Source organism: Rattus rattus, chromosome 1 (genome assembly GCF_011064425.1).
Source record: "Rattus rattus isolate New Zealand chromosome 1, Rrattus_CSIRO_v1, whole genome shotgun sequence".
Taxonomy (NCBI): domain Eukaryota; kingdom Metazoa; phylum Chordata; class Mammalia; order Rodentia; family Muridae; genus Rattus; species Rattus rattus.
In genome coordinates, this window is record NC_046154.1 from 12256715 (window position 1) to 12270110 (window position 13396).

General features: G+C 49.2%; 1 protein-coding gene across 1 annotated transcript in view; it reads right to left on the bottom strand.

Annotated features, from left to right (window-relative positions):
• Window positions 1-13396, bottom strand: part of Mtor (mechanistic target of rapamycin kinase) — a 104172-nt gene that overhangs the window by 42614 nt on the left and 48162 nt on the right. Inside the window, exons 28-29 of the mRNA XM_032894667.1 lie at window positions 3955-4030; window positions 1204-1343 (exon numbers count right to left, since the gene is read on the bottom strand). Of these exons, the coding sequence (XP_032750558.1) occupies window positions 1204-1343; window positions 3955-4030 (216 nt within the window). The remainder of the gene's footprint in view (window positions 1-1203; window positions 1344-3954; window positions 4031-13396) is intronic.

The following is a 13396-nucleotide window of genomic DNA, read 5'->3' on the forward strand; positions in this document are numbered from 1 at the left end:
TCTATCTGAAATTCTTTTTTGTTGTTGTTTGCTGTTCAAGTCAGGCTTTTCTGTGTAGAGGCTGTCTTGGAACTCACTCTACAGACCAGGTTAGCTTTGAGAATCACTTGCCTCTGCCTCCCAAGTGCTGATTAAAGGTGTCAACCACCACTGCCCAGGTGAAATTCTTGTTTAGGGCTAAATTTATTAACATTAAATTACCATGCAAAAACATTATACTATGTTCTATCTTGGGGATTATAACCAGTACTATTGAGAACTAAAAGCCACAGTGACTTTCCCAAATGCGATGTGTAATTAGATTTAGAGAGACACCCTCTCAGCTTTCGTAACTGTTCATGCGCTTGGCCTATCGACCAAGCTCTCCTTTTGTCTTTTGTACCCTCGTCCTGCACTATCCGTCATCTGTGAAGCACCTGCAGAGGGCAGTCACCAAGCTTTCCTGAGAGCAGTCCCAAGAGCTCATGTGCTTTGGGTTGCTCATTTTGTTTTTTTAAACTGGGCTCACTGTGTAGACTTAGCTGGGTGGAACTTAACATGTAGACCAGGCTGGCCTCAAACTCACAGAGGCCCACCTGCCTTAAAGGCAGTCTAGCCCCAAAAGAGTGACCATTAGTATCTTTTTTTAAAAGTAGGATTTAGTTCTTCCTGTTTATGTGTATGGGCATTCCACCTCATGTGCATGTCTGTGTACCATGCACACGCAGTGCTTGAAGAGGTCAAAAGAGGGCACTTGATCCTTTGGTAGAAGGTCGTCAGTTGTTCTGTGGGTGCTGGGAACAGAACCCAGGACCTCTGTAAGAATACCCTGTGCTTTAAGCTGCTAAACCATCCCTCCAGACCCCAGAGCTAATTATTGAAAGACACACAGCTCTTCTGCCTGGACCACTATGCAGGGTAAGAAACCAAAAGCAACAGCGAAGGTGGGGACAGTGGCTCACAGCCACAGTTCTACCACTAGGGTGGCTGAGGCAGGAGGACTGCCACAAGTTCAGGTCAGTCTGGGCTGCACGACAAGCTCCAGGCCCGTATGGCTACTGCAGGGTGAGAGTGACTCAGACGACAAACAGGGCCAACCACAGCAAACCTCCAGACCTGTAGATGCTTCCTGCGGAGGCCAAGGTGACGCAAAGAAAGAGCCTGGGGTGAGAGGTGTTTGGGGAAGACTCACAGGCCCTCAGGTCATCACCCCATGCAGCTCACCATTCTCCCAAGGCCTCGAGACAGCGCATGCGGCCCAGCATCAGCTCCGGGTCATCCTTGTTCGTGTCCATCTTCTTGTCATAGGCCACAAGGGCGTCCTCCCACTCATGCAACTTCTCATACCAGGTGGCCTGGATCTCCTGCGGAGAGCAAGGGCACGCTGTGAGTCCTCACACCCTTCCTATGCCACACCATACTCGTTACAAGCTTTCCTATCAGCGTGTCCGAGCTGAGACTGACAAGCACCTGTCTGGAGGTAGGCTGTTTGGCAGAGGTAGAGCTGCTATTCTTGCACACACTAATGACTGACCCTGAATCCTGAGATAACTGAGAGCACATGAAGGGCCCAGCTCCACCCCATCATTTCTAGGGGTCCTGGGAACTTTAGTAGACACAGGGATGCAGGCAGGGAAGTGGGACCCCACCAGAGGCCCTGCACTCCAGTCTGCTGCACTGCCAACCCTGGGCTGTGTGGCAGGCTCAGCAGCCCAGGCCACAGCTGCTTCTGTTTAGAAGCCCTTGATTCTCTGCATTCTTAACGCATTGCTAAACTTTCAGGAAATAATTTAAAATACAACACAATGCTACTATTTAACATTCTCTGGACAACCTTTCATCCTTCCGTAGTCTCCCATCCAACATTCCTTTCTGTGTAGTCCTTGGCACCTCTACCACTGCCAAGGCCAGAGGGATTCCATTATTCTGGCCGACGGAGTGCCACGCTGATGGCGAGTGCTGGCCACATGAGTAAGGGCACTCCGTCTGGAAGTTCCAGACAGAATGACCAGAGACTGTTTCATGTGTTTTCTGTCTGCCTTTGAGTCTCTTCATCAGCTCAGTAGGAGACTATTTCTGCACCAGGCTACTGGCTCTCTAGAGATCCTTACAGAACAGCATAATTCTGAGGTGGAACGTGTATCTGATAAATGCAGGGTTCACATTAGTCTCCCCTGCTCCTTCCTCACTTTTCCTAGATAAAGCTGATGTTTAAATAGCAGGCTCAGAAGAAATCAGCACTGTGCTGAGTGGCCTGGCTGACTGCATTTCCTTCCAACACCCCCTGTTGCCCATGCACTACCACCTCAGCCCAGTGCCGGTGGGCTTTGCTGAGGTCAGCCTGTCTGTGAAGGTAAACTGCACTTCGTCTTTAAGCCAAGAATCACGCCTCCATTTGCCCACATACAAGAAAGAGCTTGGAGAAGAATGGCTTAGAGACCGTATCGTGGGACATTCTAAGCTGAAGGACATCACAGATAAATGTCCCAGGCTGAGCTGCCAAGGAGCCAGTGACTAATGAGTGGCACACTGTGAGCTAACAGAAAGTCGGGGAGCAGCATATGGAGCAGGTCAAGCAGGGGGCAGGACATTCTGAATTGCAATGGCTAGAGAAAGTGTAAGGTTTAAGCAATGAATCACACAAAATTCTAATGAGATTGCTGTTACATAAATTGTGCTGAGAAAGCACAGGCTCTGCCAAGAAAGGCAAACCATTGTCAAGCTTAATACGATTCAGCTACCTAAACAGAACAGAACCTGCCACGGTGCAGCAATAATACTGAGCTAACGGCCACCTTTAGAACCTGGAGATGGAGAGACTTTCGCTGTGGTTGGCACTCTGAGCACTGGGGCGTGAGCCATCTGTGGGCAGATCCCCTGAACACCAGATGTGTGAAGGGTCCTTGTTTCAATCAGACTTAAGGGGACCCCAGCTCTACGGATCCTGCAGCAGAATATCTGGTCTGAGGAGCACACTGTGTGCTTTCTGCTTCTGCAAACGAGGACTTGGCAAAGACAAGGAGATGTCGCTCCTTGTGTTTTGTCACCATCTGGAGAGGGCTGCCCTTAGTCTGTTTACAGCAGTATGTGTTTAAGATGGGGAAAGATCGCTGCCGTTTCAGTCCAATGGTCTAGCGCTGTTCAGTCCACTGAGGCACAATGCTAGACATCAAACAGAAGCCCTGTCTCTTGATTAAGGCAAAACACTGTCAGTGCCCTGCACCATTAATAAAAGGCTCCCCATCAAATATATGGACCTAGAGTTTCCTGACCTTCCAGGGTCCCAGTGTTACACTGATTAAGTCAGTGCTTTATAAGTTCATGGTCAATCAAACTGCAGGGACTCATGGGAATGATCTGTTTATGGCTGGCGAGGATGCAGCAGAGAAGCAGCTGCATACGTAGTAGTGCAGTAGTCCCCATATCAGACACAAGTTAAAGGACGCATGTCATTGTCCCCTGGGGTTAGCCAGTTTCTAAGGCACTGTAATGAGTGTGAACACAGGGACAGGCACAGGGGCTCTGTCTCGGTAACACACAGGTGATGGGCCAGGCTGATGGCACTCTTGGTACCTGCCTGCCCAGAAAAATCCTGGTCCTGCCTTGCATTGCTCTGTTAGCTCAGACAGGTTTCAACCTGCTCGGTCCACAGTCCCCTCACTTGACAGTAATGACAATAGCCACTTCGAGTGTCCCTCTGAGCAGGAGCCAAACGAAGCACGTGGATACTCTTCGCAGGCTGAAGCACGTGCTAAGCGTTCACAGCCATCAGCACTGCTGGCCTCTAGTCCACGTGAACGAGCTCCCTCTTGCACTGCACACTGCATCCTTCAGACTCAGGTAAGGTGGCACTGAGAGCCTTACAAACTGAAGAAAAAGCCACAGAAGTGGGAAATAACTTTCTCAAGGTGCCAGTCGAGCGACTCTAGCCAAGTGTCTACGTTTGCCTTTCTAGGAAGAAACCAAGGCACTTACCAGCTCTCCGAAGTGTTTCATGGCGTACTCTAACACCCCGGAAGCCGCCTCAGGCTGCTGCAGTTTATTATTGATGCTGGGGGAAGAGGAGGAAACAGTTACACCCATGGTCTGGGGACAGGCAGGGTGGCTCACCCGCACCCTGAGGATGAGTTCCCACGGACTCAGGGGCTAGCTGTCACCTATCACCTCCAAGAAGGCTCAGCTCGAATGACTTTATCTGAGAAGAGGGTTTTTATTTCCTGCCTCCAGTTGGAGGGACAATACAGTAAATGCTGGTATGGGGTACTCCGGTCCTGTTTTCTTGTCAACAGAGACTGGTTTCCTCTCAGTCACATGGCTCAGTGGTTAGAGCAGTCCCTTGTACAGAGATGAATGGAGAGGATGCAGTTTTGCTCTGGATGAGGATCCAGGTTTGGCTTTCAGCACCCTCAGGTCAGCTCACAACTGCCCGTAACTCAGGGTCCAGGGGGATTTCACACCCTTATGTGGCCTCTATGGGCATTTCACATACACGGTGCACATATACACACGCAGGCAAACATTCAATGACATAAAATAAAGTATTTAAAGATGACATAATTACTAGGTTCTCCATTCACGCTGACCGCTCGCCTTCCCGAGCCCACTATTTTCAGTCCACAGCCTTCTTTGATCTCCCTAGGGACAGCTCCCTCCCTCCCTCTGCAGTCAGCCTGCAGAAGCACAGTTTCTAGTGCTGGCCATCAGCACATGGATGCTTTCCCCTGCCCTGGGACTCTGCTTTACTGATGTCATCTGCAGGTGGTGTTGGAGCCCACAGGACTGGAGACCTGTACTGTGTGTGGGCTGTGGAGCAGTGCCACTGGACAGCCTGGTCCCAGAGTGAAGAAGCAATCAGAGGCTTCAAGATGGCCCTGAAAGCAGGAGACCTGAGAGCTGCAGCCCCGTAGTCTCAGAGGAACTTGTGCAACTAAGCCAGCCCTAAAACCGACCTGCTACTGGTGTGGAAGGCAGGGACTCGGGGAGAGCACGAGGGCAGGCAATGACGGCTGTATCCAGTTATGGGGCAGCAAACACCAACACGTGACACATGGACTCGGGAGCCTTGCTGATGAAACCAACATGGAGCTAGTTTACTGCAGAGTACAAACTGTCCACTTGAGTAGAATTAATTTTTAAGTGGTTTTGGGAAATTTCAAGATTTGGGTTCCATGTGGTAATATGGCAAGAGGTTGCTGTTTTTAATATTTTTTTAATTTCACCACCTTTTTCCCAATAAAACTGAAAGGAACTGCCCAGAAATCTGATGGGCTAGAGAAGTTAACATCTGGGCATGTAATAATAGAGTGTTTACAGAGCACATTTCTAACAAGCCTTCCAATCATTTCCTTTGGCCTCACATCCCTGAGAAAACTGGGAAAGAAAGGTTAGGATTAGTTCCTTCTTATTAATTAATGAGGAAACCAAGTCAAGGAAAGGCAACAAGTCCCTAGACTCGGACTGAATCAGGATCCCCCCACCCCCAGAATATCTATTAACAAGTGGGAGGGGCTGGCAGATGGCTCAAGGCACTTGCTGCCAAGCCTGGGATCTGAGTTTGAACAGCAGAACCCACATGGTACCAGGAAGAGTGGACTCCTGGGAATGGCAGGCTGCTCTCTGCACGCACATCACAGCACGCTGAGTCCCTCACCTCAGTGGTTCACTGTCACGTGTAGGGTGAAGTGCACTGCTAACAGACATTACTCAGTACAGCTCTGTCACTATGTAGCTCTCTAACAAAGTAACAGTTTTGTAGTCTAAGACAACAGAAGAAGGAAGCTGGTGCACACTCCTGGATTCATGGAAGGCTATGTTCTCAGTGTTCATCATGGACTCCTGAGGTGGCCTTGGCGAGAGGAGTTCCGGTAGGAAAAGCTGTCCTGACAAGGAAGTGAAGTGATCTAACTAGAGTGCTAACTCTAAGAAACAGATTAAAACCAAAAACAAACAAAACCCACCATCTTACCACTTTTAGCAGCTGTGTTCTAATCTTGTGTTCTGGAACATCTCTATTTAAAGAACAAACTATAAACGTTACAAAGTACTTGGCTTGCTTTGAGACTCACTGACGTTGTGGTTAGACAAAAAACCAAAACCACATAAAGTGCCTTTGCCTAATTCATTCTGCCACTAATTATGCACAAAAGGGATTTTAACAACAACTAATCAGAATCGGGAAGTGACAAGTCGGCGTCCTAATGCACACAAGACCAATGTCTCACTAGAGCCAGCTCAGCAACTCAGCCTTGACAGACAGACCAGCACACCTGACAGACAGACCAGCACAGCACTGTGCATGGACCGAGACCTCCTCAGTCCTAACCCCTTCAGATGGCAAAGCGAATCACGTGTGCAGTCGCCCACACTGTGTGTGCCAGCCTTTAGGTGGTGGGGCTCAGTGGTGGAGGAAGTGCGGCATGGTGGACACAGTGGAGAACCCAGGCCTTAGGCAAGGCCATGGAGTTTGGATGCTTCTTGCCCCACGGGTTGTTCTTAGGTAGTGGAAAGGAAAACCACTGAAAAATCACCTTGAGAGAGACAGCCATGAAGAAGGAGTGGGCACAATCAGCTAAGCTCATAGTCTTGGATCTGCGGTCTGTAGCACCCAAACCCTGATGCAGGGAGCCTGTGCTGTGGAGGCTCTAATGCTCCCTTCACCTTCCGTGGCCCCACCTTCAGGGGCAATGCACTGTGACAGCTCACTTCATGTGGCAGGCACTACATTTCTGTGTGGAATCTCAGCTCTAGAAAGCTGACAGTTTATTAACAGACTCAGTTCCTACACAAAGAAAGGAGGTCATGGTCTGCTGAGTGCCATGCCACCATTTCAAAGCTACCTTAGAGTTGGTGAGAAGATTTTTGCAACCCAAGTTCAATCCTGGGACCAACCGTAGCAGGAGAGAACCAAGGCCTGACTGTTGGCCGTCTGTGCACCATGCATGTCACTTTATGAGAATACAAGAATAGGGCATGTGTTCTGCTCTTGGGAAGAAGTGACCTTTGCTCTGAAATACCCACTTCCTGGCAGCTGGGTGTGTCCCAAAGCCCCTTCCATAAGCCCTCCCTGTGTGTCCTGATCTGAGACTCGGCCTAGTGGTAGAGTAATGCTCACTACAAACCAGCTGGTGCTGGTGGAAGACACGACAGCAGGCACCTCCAGACTCTACACCCACGTCCACGGTGGGTGCAGATGACAGGCCAGTCAGACTTCCCACCATGCTCCGCACCACCCATACTGAAGCCAGAACGCAAGAGTTTTCTGAGCTAAGAGGGACCAAAGCTCACTGCTGTCTCACATAGTTACGAATCTACAAAGCAAGTCAGAACTGTTTACCTGCAAATAAAATCAGAGTTCACAAACAGACCTGGTTTCAGGAAATGAAAAGTAAGCTGGGAAAGAGCTTACTCGTTTTAAACTGAGGCTGAATCCAAGAGCTAGGGACTGGGGATGCTCTTGCCAACTGAGGAAAGAAAGCATCTCTGGAGCTGACGGGCCTCGTGTGCAAGATGACACGCTGCCCCAGCGCCCTTCTGACCAGAGCACACGGGCACTGCTTCCTGAGGCTGGGAGAGCAGACTGGTGACTCCAGAGAGAGGTTCTGAGGTGAGAGAACACCCTGCTGCCACAGTAGAATGATGACTGAGACTCCAGTGTAGCAAGAGGGACACCTGTGATCCCCCCATTCAACCTGGCCCTCCATGCCTTTTCTTTAATTTAAATTTAATTTGATATTACTTTTTTTTGTTTTTTCAAGACAGGGTCTTTCTTTGTAGCCCTGGCTGACCTGGAACTCACCTCAGGGCAGTTGAGAACAAAGTGCAGGGAGAGCCATACACACCAACCCTGAAGCGAGGGGTGCCCAGGCAGACCGGGAGCATCTGTGCTACATCTGCAGTGCTCGGGCTTCCCTGGTGCTCCACCAGAAGTTCATGAGAATGTTACTGCTTGCTTCCACATGGCCCTGGGCCTGCCATCTAAGGCAGACTGCTGTCGGCCTTTCTCTTGGTTCCCTGTCAAGGAAGAATTCTCTGAATTCCCTTGGCACCGTACTGATGACACATGTAACACAGATGGTGGGGGACGGGTGGAACGGGGTGTCCTGACCAGTCACAGTGGACGGGGCAGAACACTGCCTTGGGTCCCTACTGCTTCATCACACCTCATCGTAGCAATAGAACTGCTCCAGACTCCCCTGCCACTTTCCCCAGCACTGACTCTCAGTTTGGTGCCCAACCCAGATCAACATCAGAATGGGCTGATGCCTCTACAGAGCCAGGATGAAAGGGTTGGCTAACCCTGCTGTCTCATCAGGCAGCTCAATGGTGGTGGAACTAGAGAATGGTCTGTACAGGGACTGCAGCAGCAATCGCTTTCTCCCCTGAGCAGGCTCAAACCCAGAGCACTGCACTTGCTAGGCCAGCACTAGACCAGTGAGCTAAGTCCCTGATCCCGATCATCTTTTCTGGAATAGATTAATTTCAAGACAGAAGGACAGCAGTGCAGACAGCAAGCAAAGGACATTTGAAACCTAACACATTAGAGGTGAGATGGGGTCATTTAAGTGCAGATAGGAAGGAATGTGTTAGGAAACTCTAAGGTCTTAGAATTAATCGCCTGAAAAAGGAGATGCTCAGTGGGTAAAGGCTCCTCACCAAGTCTAATGACCTGAGTTTGAGTTCCAGACCTCACATGGTGGACGGTGAAAACTGACTTCCAAAGGTGTCCTCAACTTCCATATGCGTGATACTGCACAAATGTGCTAATAACACTCTCTCTCTCTCTCTCTCTCTCTCTCTCTCTCTCTCTCTCTCTCTCTCTCTCTCTCACACACACACACACACACACACACACACACACACACACACACACCCTTAGGAAAAGAAAACCTTGGCATTTCCCCTACAGAAAAAGAAAGAAAAGACGAACCCCGTCAAACTAGGACACTTTGGCCCCTTTTGCAACACTTGGGGATCTATGTTACCACGACTTAAGAATGGTTGAAGCCAGGTGCCCTGTGCATGCTAGAACTGCTCTGAGTGGGAGGGAGACATGGATGGTTGGGACTTGCTGGTTTCCAGCCTAGCTGAGGAAAGCACAAGCCCCAGGTTCGGGGAGAGACTTTGACTCAAAAGGATAGTGAAGAGTGATAGAGGCCACCGGATCTCTTCTGGTCTTTATATTATAGGTGGGTACAGTTGTGTGTACCCCCCCCCCCAGAAATCGATCTTTTTAAAAAGGTGGTGTGCGAGGCAAAGGAGCACGCGATTATAATCCTAGCATTCAGGAAGCTGAGGTTGGACTGTGAATCAAAACTAAGAATTTTAATGTAAAGCAAGTGGCTATTTTCTGATGTTTCACAAAGGTTCCTGATGTCCTAATCCCAGAGTCTCCACAGAAGGAGCTCTACAGCATTCTTGTCCCTCCCTCTGGGCAGCTACCACATGTCTGTCATAACCAGAGAGTGTGTTCAGTGTGCAGTGAGTCAGAGCACGCGATCCTCATGGCTGAAGAGAGTAACTGGTTAACAGGCATCTAGGTAGGTGAGGAAGGCGGATAAAGAACTTCGCCTTTAGAAGCTGATGAGGCTGAGTGACTCCCCTATAAAATTTTTATTTTATTATTATTACTTGGTTTTCTGAGATAGTCTTCCTATGAAGCCAAGGCTGGCCCTCGAATGTACAGTGATATTCATGTGTCAGCCAGAGTGCTGGAAACACAGACATAAGCTACCACGCCTGACAAAGCTTCTTTGTAGTTTGGTGGAGAAGGGAGACAGAGAGGCAAACATGTTTTTTGATGGCCCAAGGTGCTGGTGATTGAACCCAGGACCTTACACATGAGTTAGACAAATACTACTCCACTGAATTCTGTCTCTAGTCTTCCTCATCCCAAATTAAGAAATATTATGGGTAGGGAAATATTTATATAATTTTAATTTCAAAATAATCCCACCTATACATATTAAATTTATTCTACATAGTGATGCCCAGCAAATGCTCCTGCATTTGCACAGACAGGAATTGTCTACTTTACTAAGATGCTTCACACCCAGGTTAGCCTTCAACTTTCTATCCTCCTGGCTCAGCCTCGCAGTGCTGGGGTTTCAGGTATGGGCTATCATAATTGCTCTATAATTCTTTTTAGTGCTATGGCAACAAGCCACCACCAAGAGAATCCGGGGGGCCGACAGTGGTACCGGGTGGGTCCAGGACACAAGGAAAGCTGAACGTGCACTCACAACTCCATGACTCTGCTCGGTGACACTCCTGTGCAAGCTGGAAGGACTGCCTCTGGAACTGCCTGCCCATAGCTGGGCATTACTACTCGCAGGCACCTCCTGGATGGCTCAGGCCTTGCACCCAAAACAACCAAGCATGTGGCCCAGGTTGGTTCAAGCCTCAGTCACAGCACAGAATCTGTGCGGGCCAGGTTTCCAACTGAGGGCCTGTTAGAGGCAGGCTGTAAAAGTGACAAATGGCTGTCACGTTTCCAAGGCTCTGGCTGATTTAGGGAGCTATTGGCAGGCACACTGCTCCCAGCATGTCAGCCAGTTAATTACTTCCAACTTTATCTTTTTTGTCAGCGCTTCTTGACAAATTGGCTGTTATCTTTTTACTCTGCAACAGCGAGCACTGCCCCTCTTCTGGGGCTACCTGGAGGGTTTTCTCCCCTTTCCTGCTTCTTCCTATCCAGAGTGAAATGCAGAGCTTGGAGAGAGACTGAGAAAGAAGCTGGGGTGGAGGGCTCCAAAGGTCAACCTGAAGCAAGTCTGATCTATTTGGATGCAAAACACACTGGGGATTTTGGGTCTTATTTTGGCTTCTGGATGGCCAAGATCTGGGAGTCTGTTTAGCAAGTGGATGCAGTTGAGAAACACAAATGGGCTGACATGACGTAATCAGCGTCTAGATACACCTTCTGGAAAAGTAAGATGGGCTAGCCATACATCCTGTTAGGGACAGGGCCACACTGTAGGAATACTGATGTCCTTTCTGAGGTCAGAGGAAAGAAGACTTTTTTTTTTTGATAAGGATAGCTTAGGATAGAGAAGTGACACACCACACCTGGGTAGCAGGACTTACAGATAGTGAAATGTCCCAAAGCATTTGGAGAGGCCAGTGGTGTCACCAACTCATGTACTGCAAGGTCACCAAGATAAATGTAAGAGTCAGAAAGAGCATGTAAGACCCAGAGCAGGCATCAGGGAAGCACATGTCCCCTAGAGTCCCACCTCATCTGACAAGTTCCGGTAAGGTATTCCACCTCAGGCTTCCTGCTAAGTGCTTGATGCAGCTACCGTAACAGACAAACAGACAAGGCTTGTCCTTTCCTGAGCTTACAGGCAGATACAAAAACCCACAACCAGGACCACTGCCAGGCTGGGAGGCAGGACTCATCCCCATGAGCTGCCTCCTCCAGTCAGGCACTGTATGCAGTTCCTGCATTTTATATGTGTCATCCATTTTAAACAAACTTCTAGAATAACGTACCTGAGTGCACAGGTAGATGGATATCAAGGGAAAGACATAATTGGGACACTAGACCAAGGAATCACAGGGCAGTGCACTGCAGCTCCCAGACACCTCCTACCACACCATCCCATTCCCCAGGGTGACCGTCACCGACTTCTAACACTTAGCCTGCTGGTCTTTTTTTTATTTTTAAGATTTGTTTATTTTTATATGTATGAGTGATTTGCCTGTGAAGACACCCATGCACACTCATGCGCCCACAGAAGTCAGACGAGGGCACTGGATCCTCTGAAACTGGGCTCATGGACAGTTGTGAGCCACCATACGGATGCTAGGACCAACCCTGGCCCTCTGCCAGAGCATCAAGAGCTGTCTCCTGAGCACTGCTTGTTAGTCACTGAAGGCTATGTGACCGCTCAGTGTTCTGCTTGGTCACACACTGTGCTGCTGCACGCCATAGCACCTTTCCCTTCCTGTCGTGGGACAGCCACTCTACTGGTGAGGCAGTCCAGTAGGCCATGCAGCCACTGATGGGTGTCTGAATGGATTTCAGAGCGAGGGTATTGTGAGTGGTCTTACCATAATTTCCCTCAATGTATCTTTCAGAGTACATGTGCTTGCAGGTCACAGGCTATGCTCAGCTCTGGGAGACACCATGCTGGTTTCACTGTTTATGGTTCCCTCAGTAGTACATGAAAACCCAGCCGATCTATTTTCCTGTCATCATTTGGTATTTTCAGCTTTTCCACCCGTCCTCCTGGCTGGTATGTAGCGGTGCATTGCTATGGTTGAAATGTGAGTTCCATGCTGACTCATGAGATGGCAAAGCCTCGCACGTGTTTATGGGCCTTTCAGATCTCCTCCATCGTGACCCTGGCCTGCTCCCATGCTCTGCTGGGTGGGGAAACTTTATACCCCCTGGACCTGGTACACTCAAGAGCACACATTGCAAACACTGCCTGGCTTCATACCCCTTCTCAGGGTTGCCAGCTGAAAAGAAATGACTACTTTCTTATATTTCCTTTCCTTTCCCTTCCTTCCTTCCTTCCTTTCCTTTTTTAAACATATGAGTGTTCACCAGATGAGGGCATCAGATTCCTTTATAGATGGTTGTGAGCCACCATGTGGTTGCTGGGATTTGAACTCAGGACGCCAGGACTGCTGAGCAGTCTCTCTGGTCCCTCCTTTTCATTTTACCATGTAGCTCTTGTTATGTAATACTTGCAGTGTAGCTCAGGTGGTCAAAAACTTACAACCCTCCTGCCTCTGCCCTCTCAGTGCTGGGAGAAGAGGAGAGCACCACACTGGCCCACACACCTTCATGTTTGCCCGGATGTCGGCACTTTGGGTGTCTGGCTTATCTCAAGATGCTGAAGGCAATCCCTATACCAATGCATTACGGTTTCGCCTTTCGCCTCCAGAATTTAAATGTAGGACTGAGATTTTACATATAGTGTGAGGTGAAGATCAAAATGTGAACGTTGTCGCCTGAATGTTACCCAGCTGGCTCACTACGCTCACTACAAAGGCTGGCCTGCCCCAGTGCTGTCTTCTGCGTAAGACACTGCAGTTCTAGGGCAGCCGGGTCAGCTAGGATGCTTCTTACATGATCATATGGCACACAGCGTCACCGCACAGACGTGAGACTACCTTAAAGAGCTCCACAGTTTAGCAGACGTTGATGCTAAACACGAATAAACTCCATGGAACCAGCAAAGGTCGTGCTGCCCTGCTAAACTAACAAAGGCTAAACTAGCTGCTCACTGAGAAAACTAAGAAAAAGCTGGGACTAGCACAGTGCCACCTCCTGTCAGAGCCCCTGAGACGGTAACCCAGAAGATGTTAGTAACAACCTGATGCCCAAGGAGGCAAGCCCGACAGGAGGTGAGAGGGAACGAGCGGTGGCCTACCTGAGCACCTACTGCTTTTCATTCAGAAATGTGAC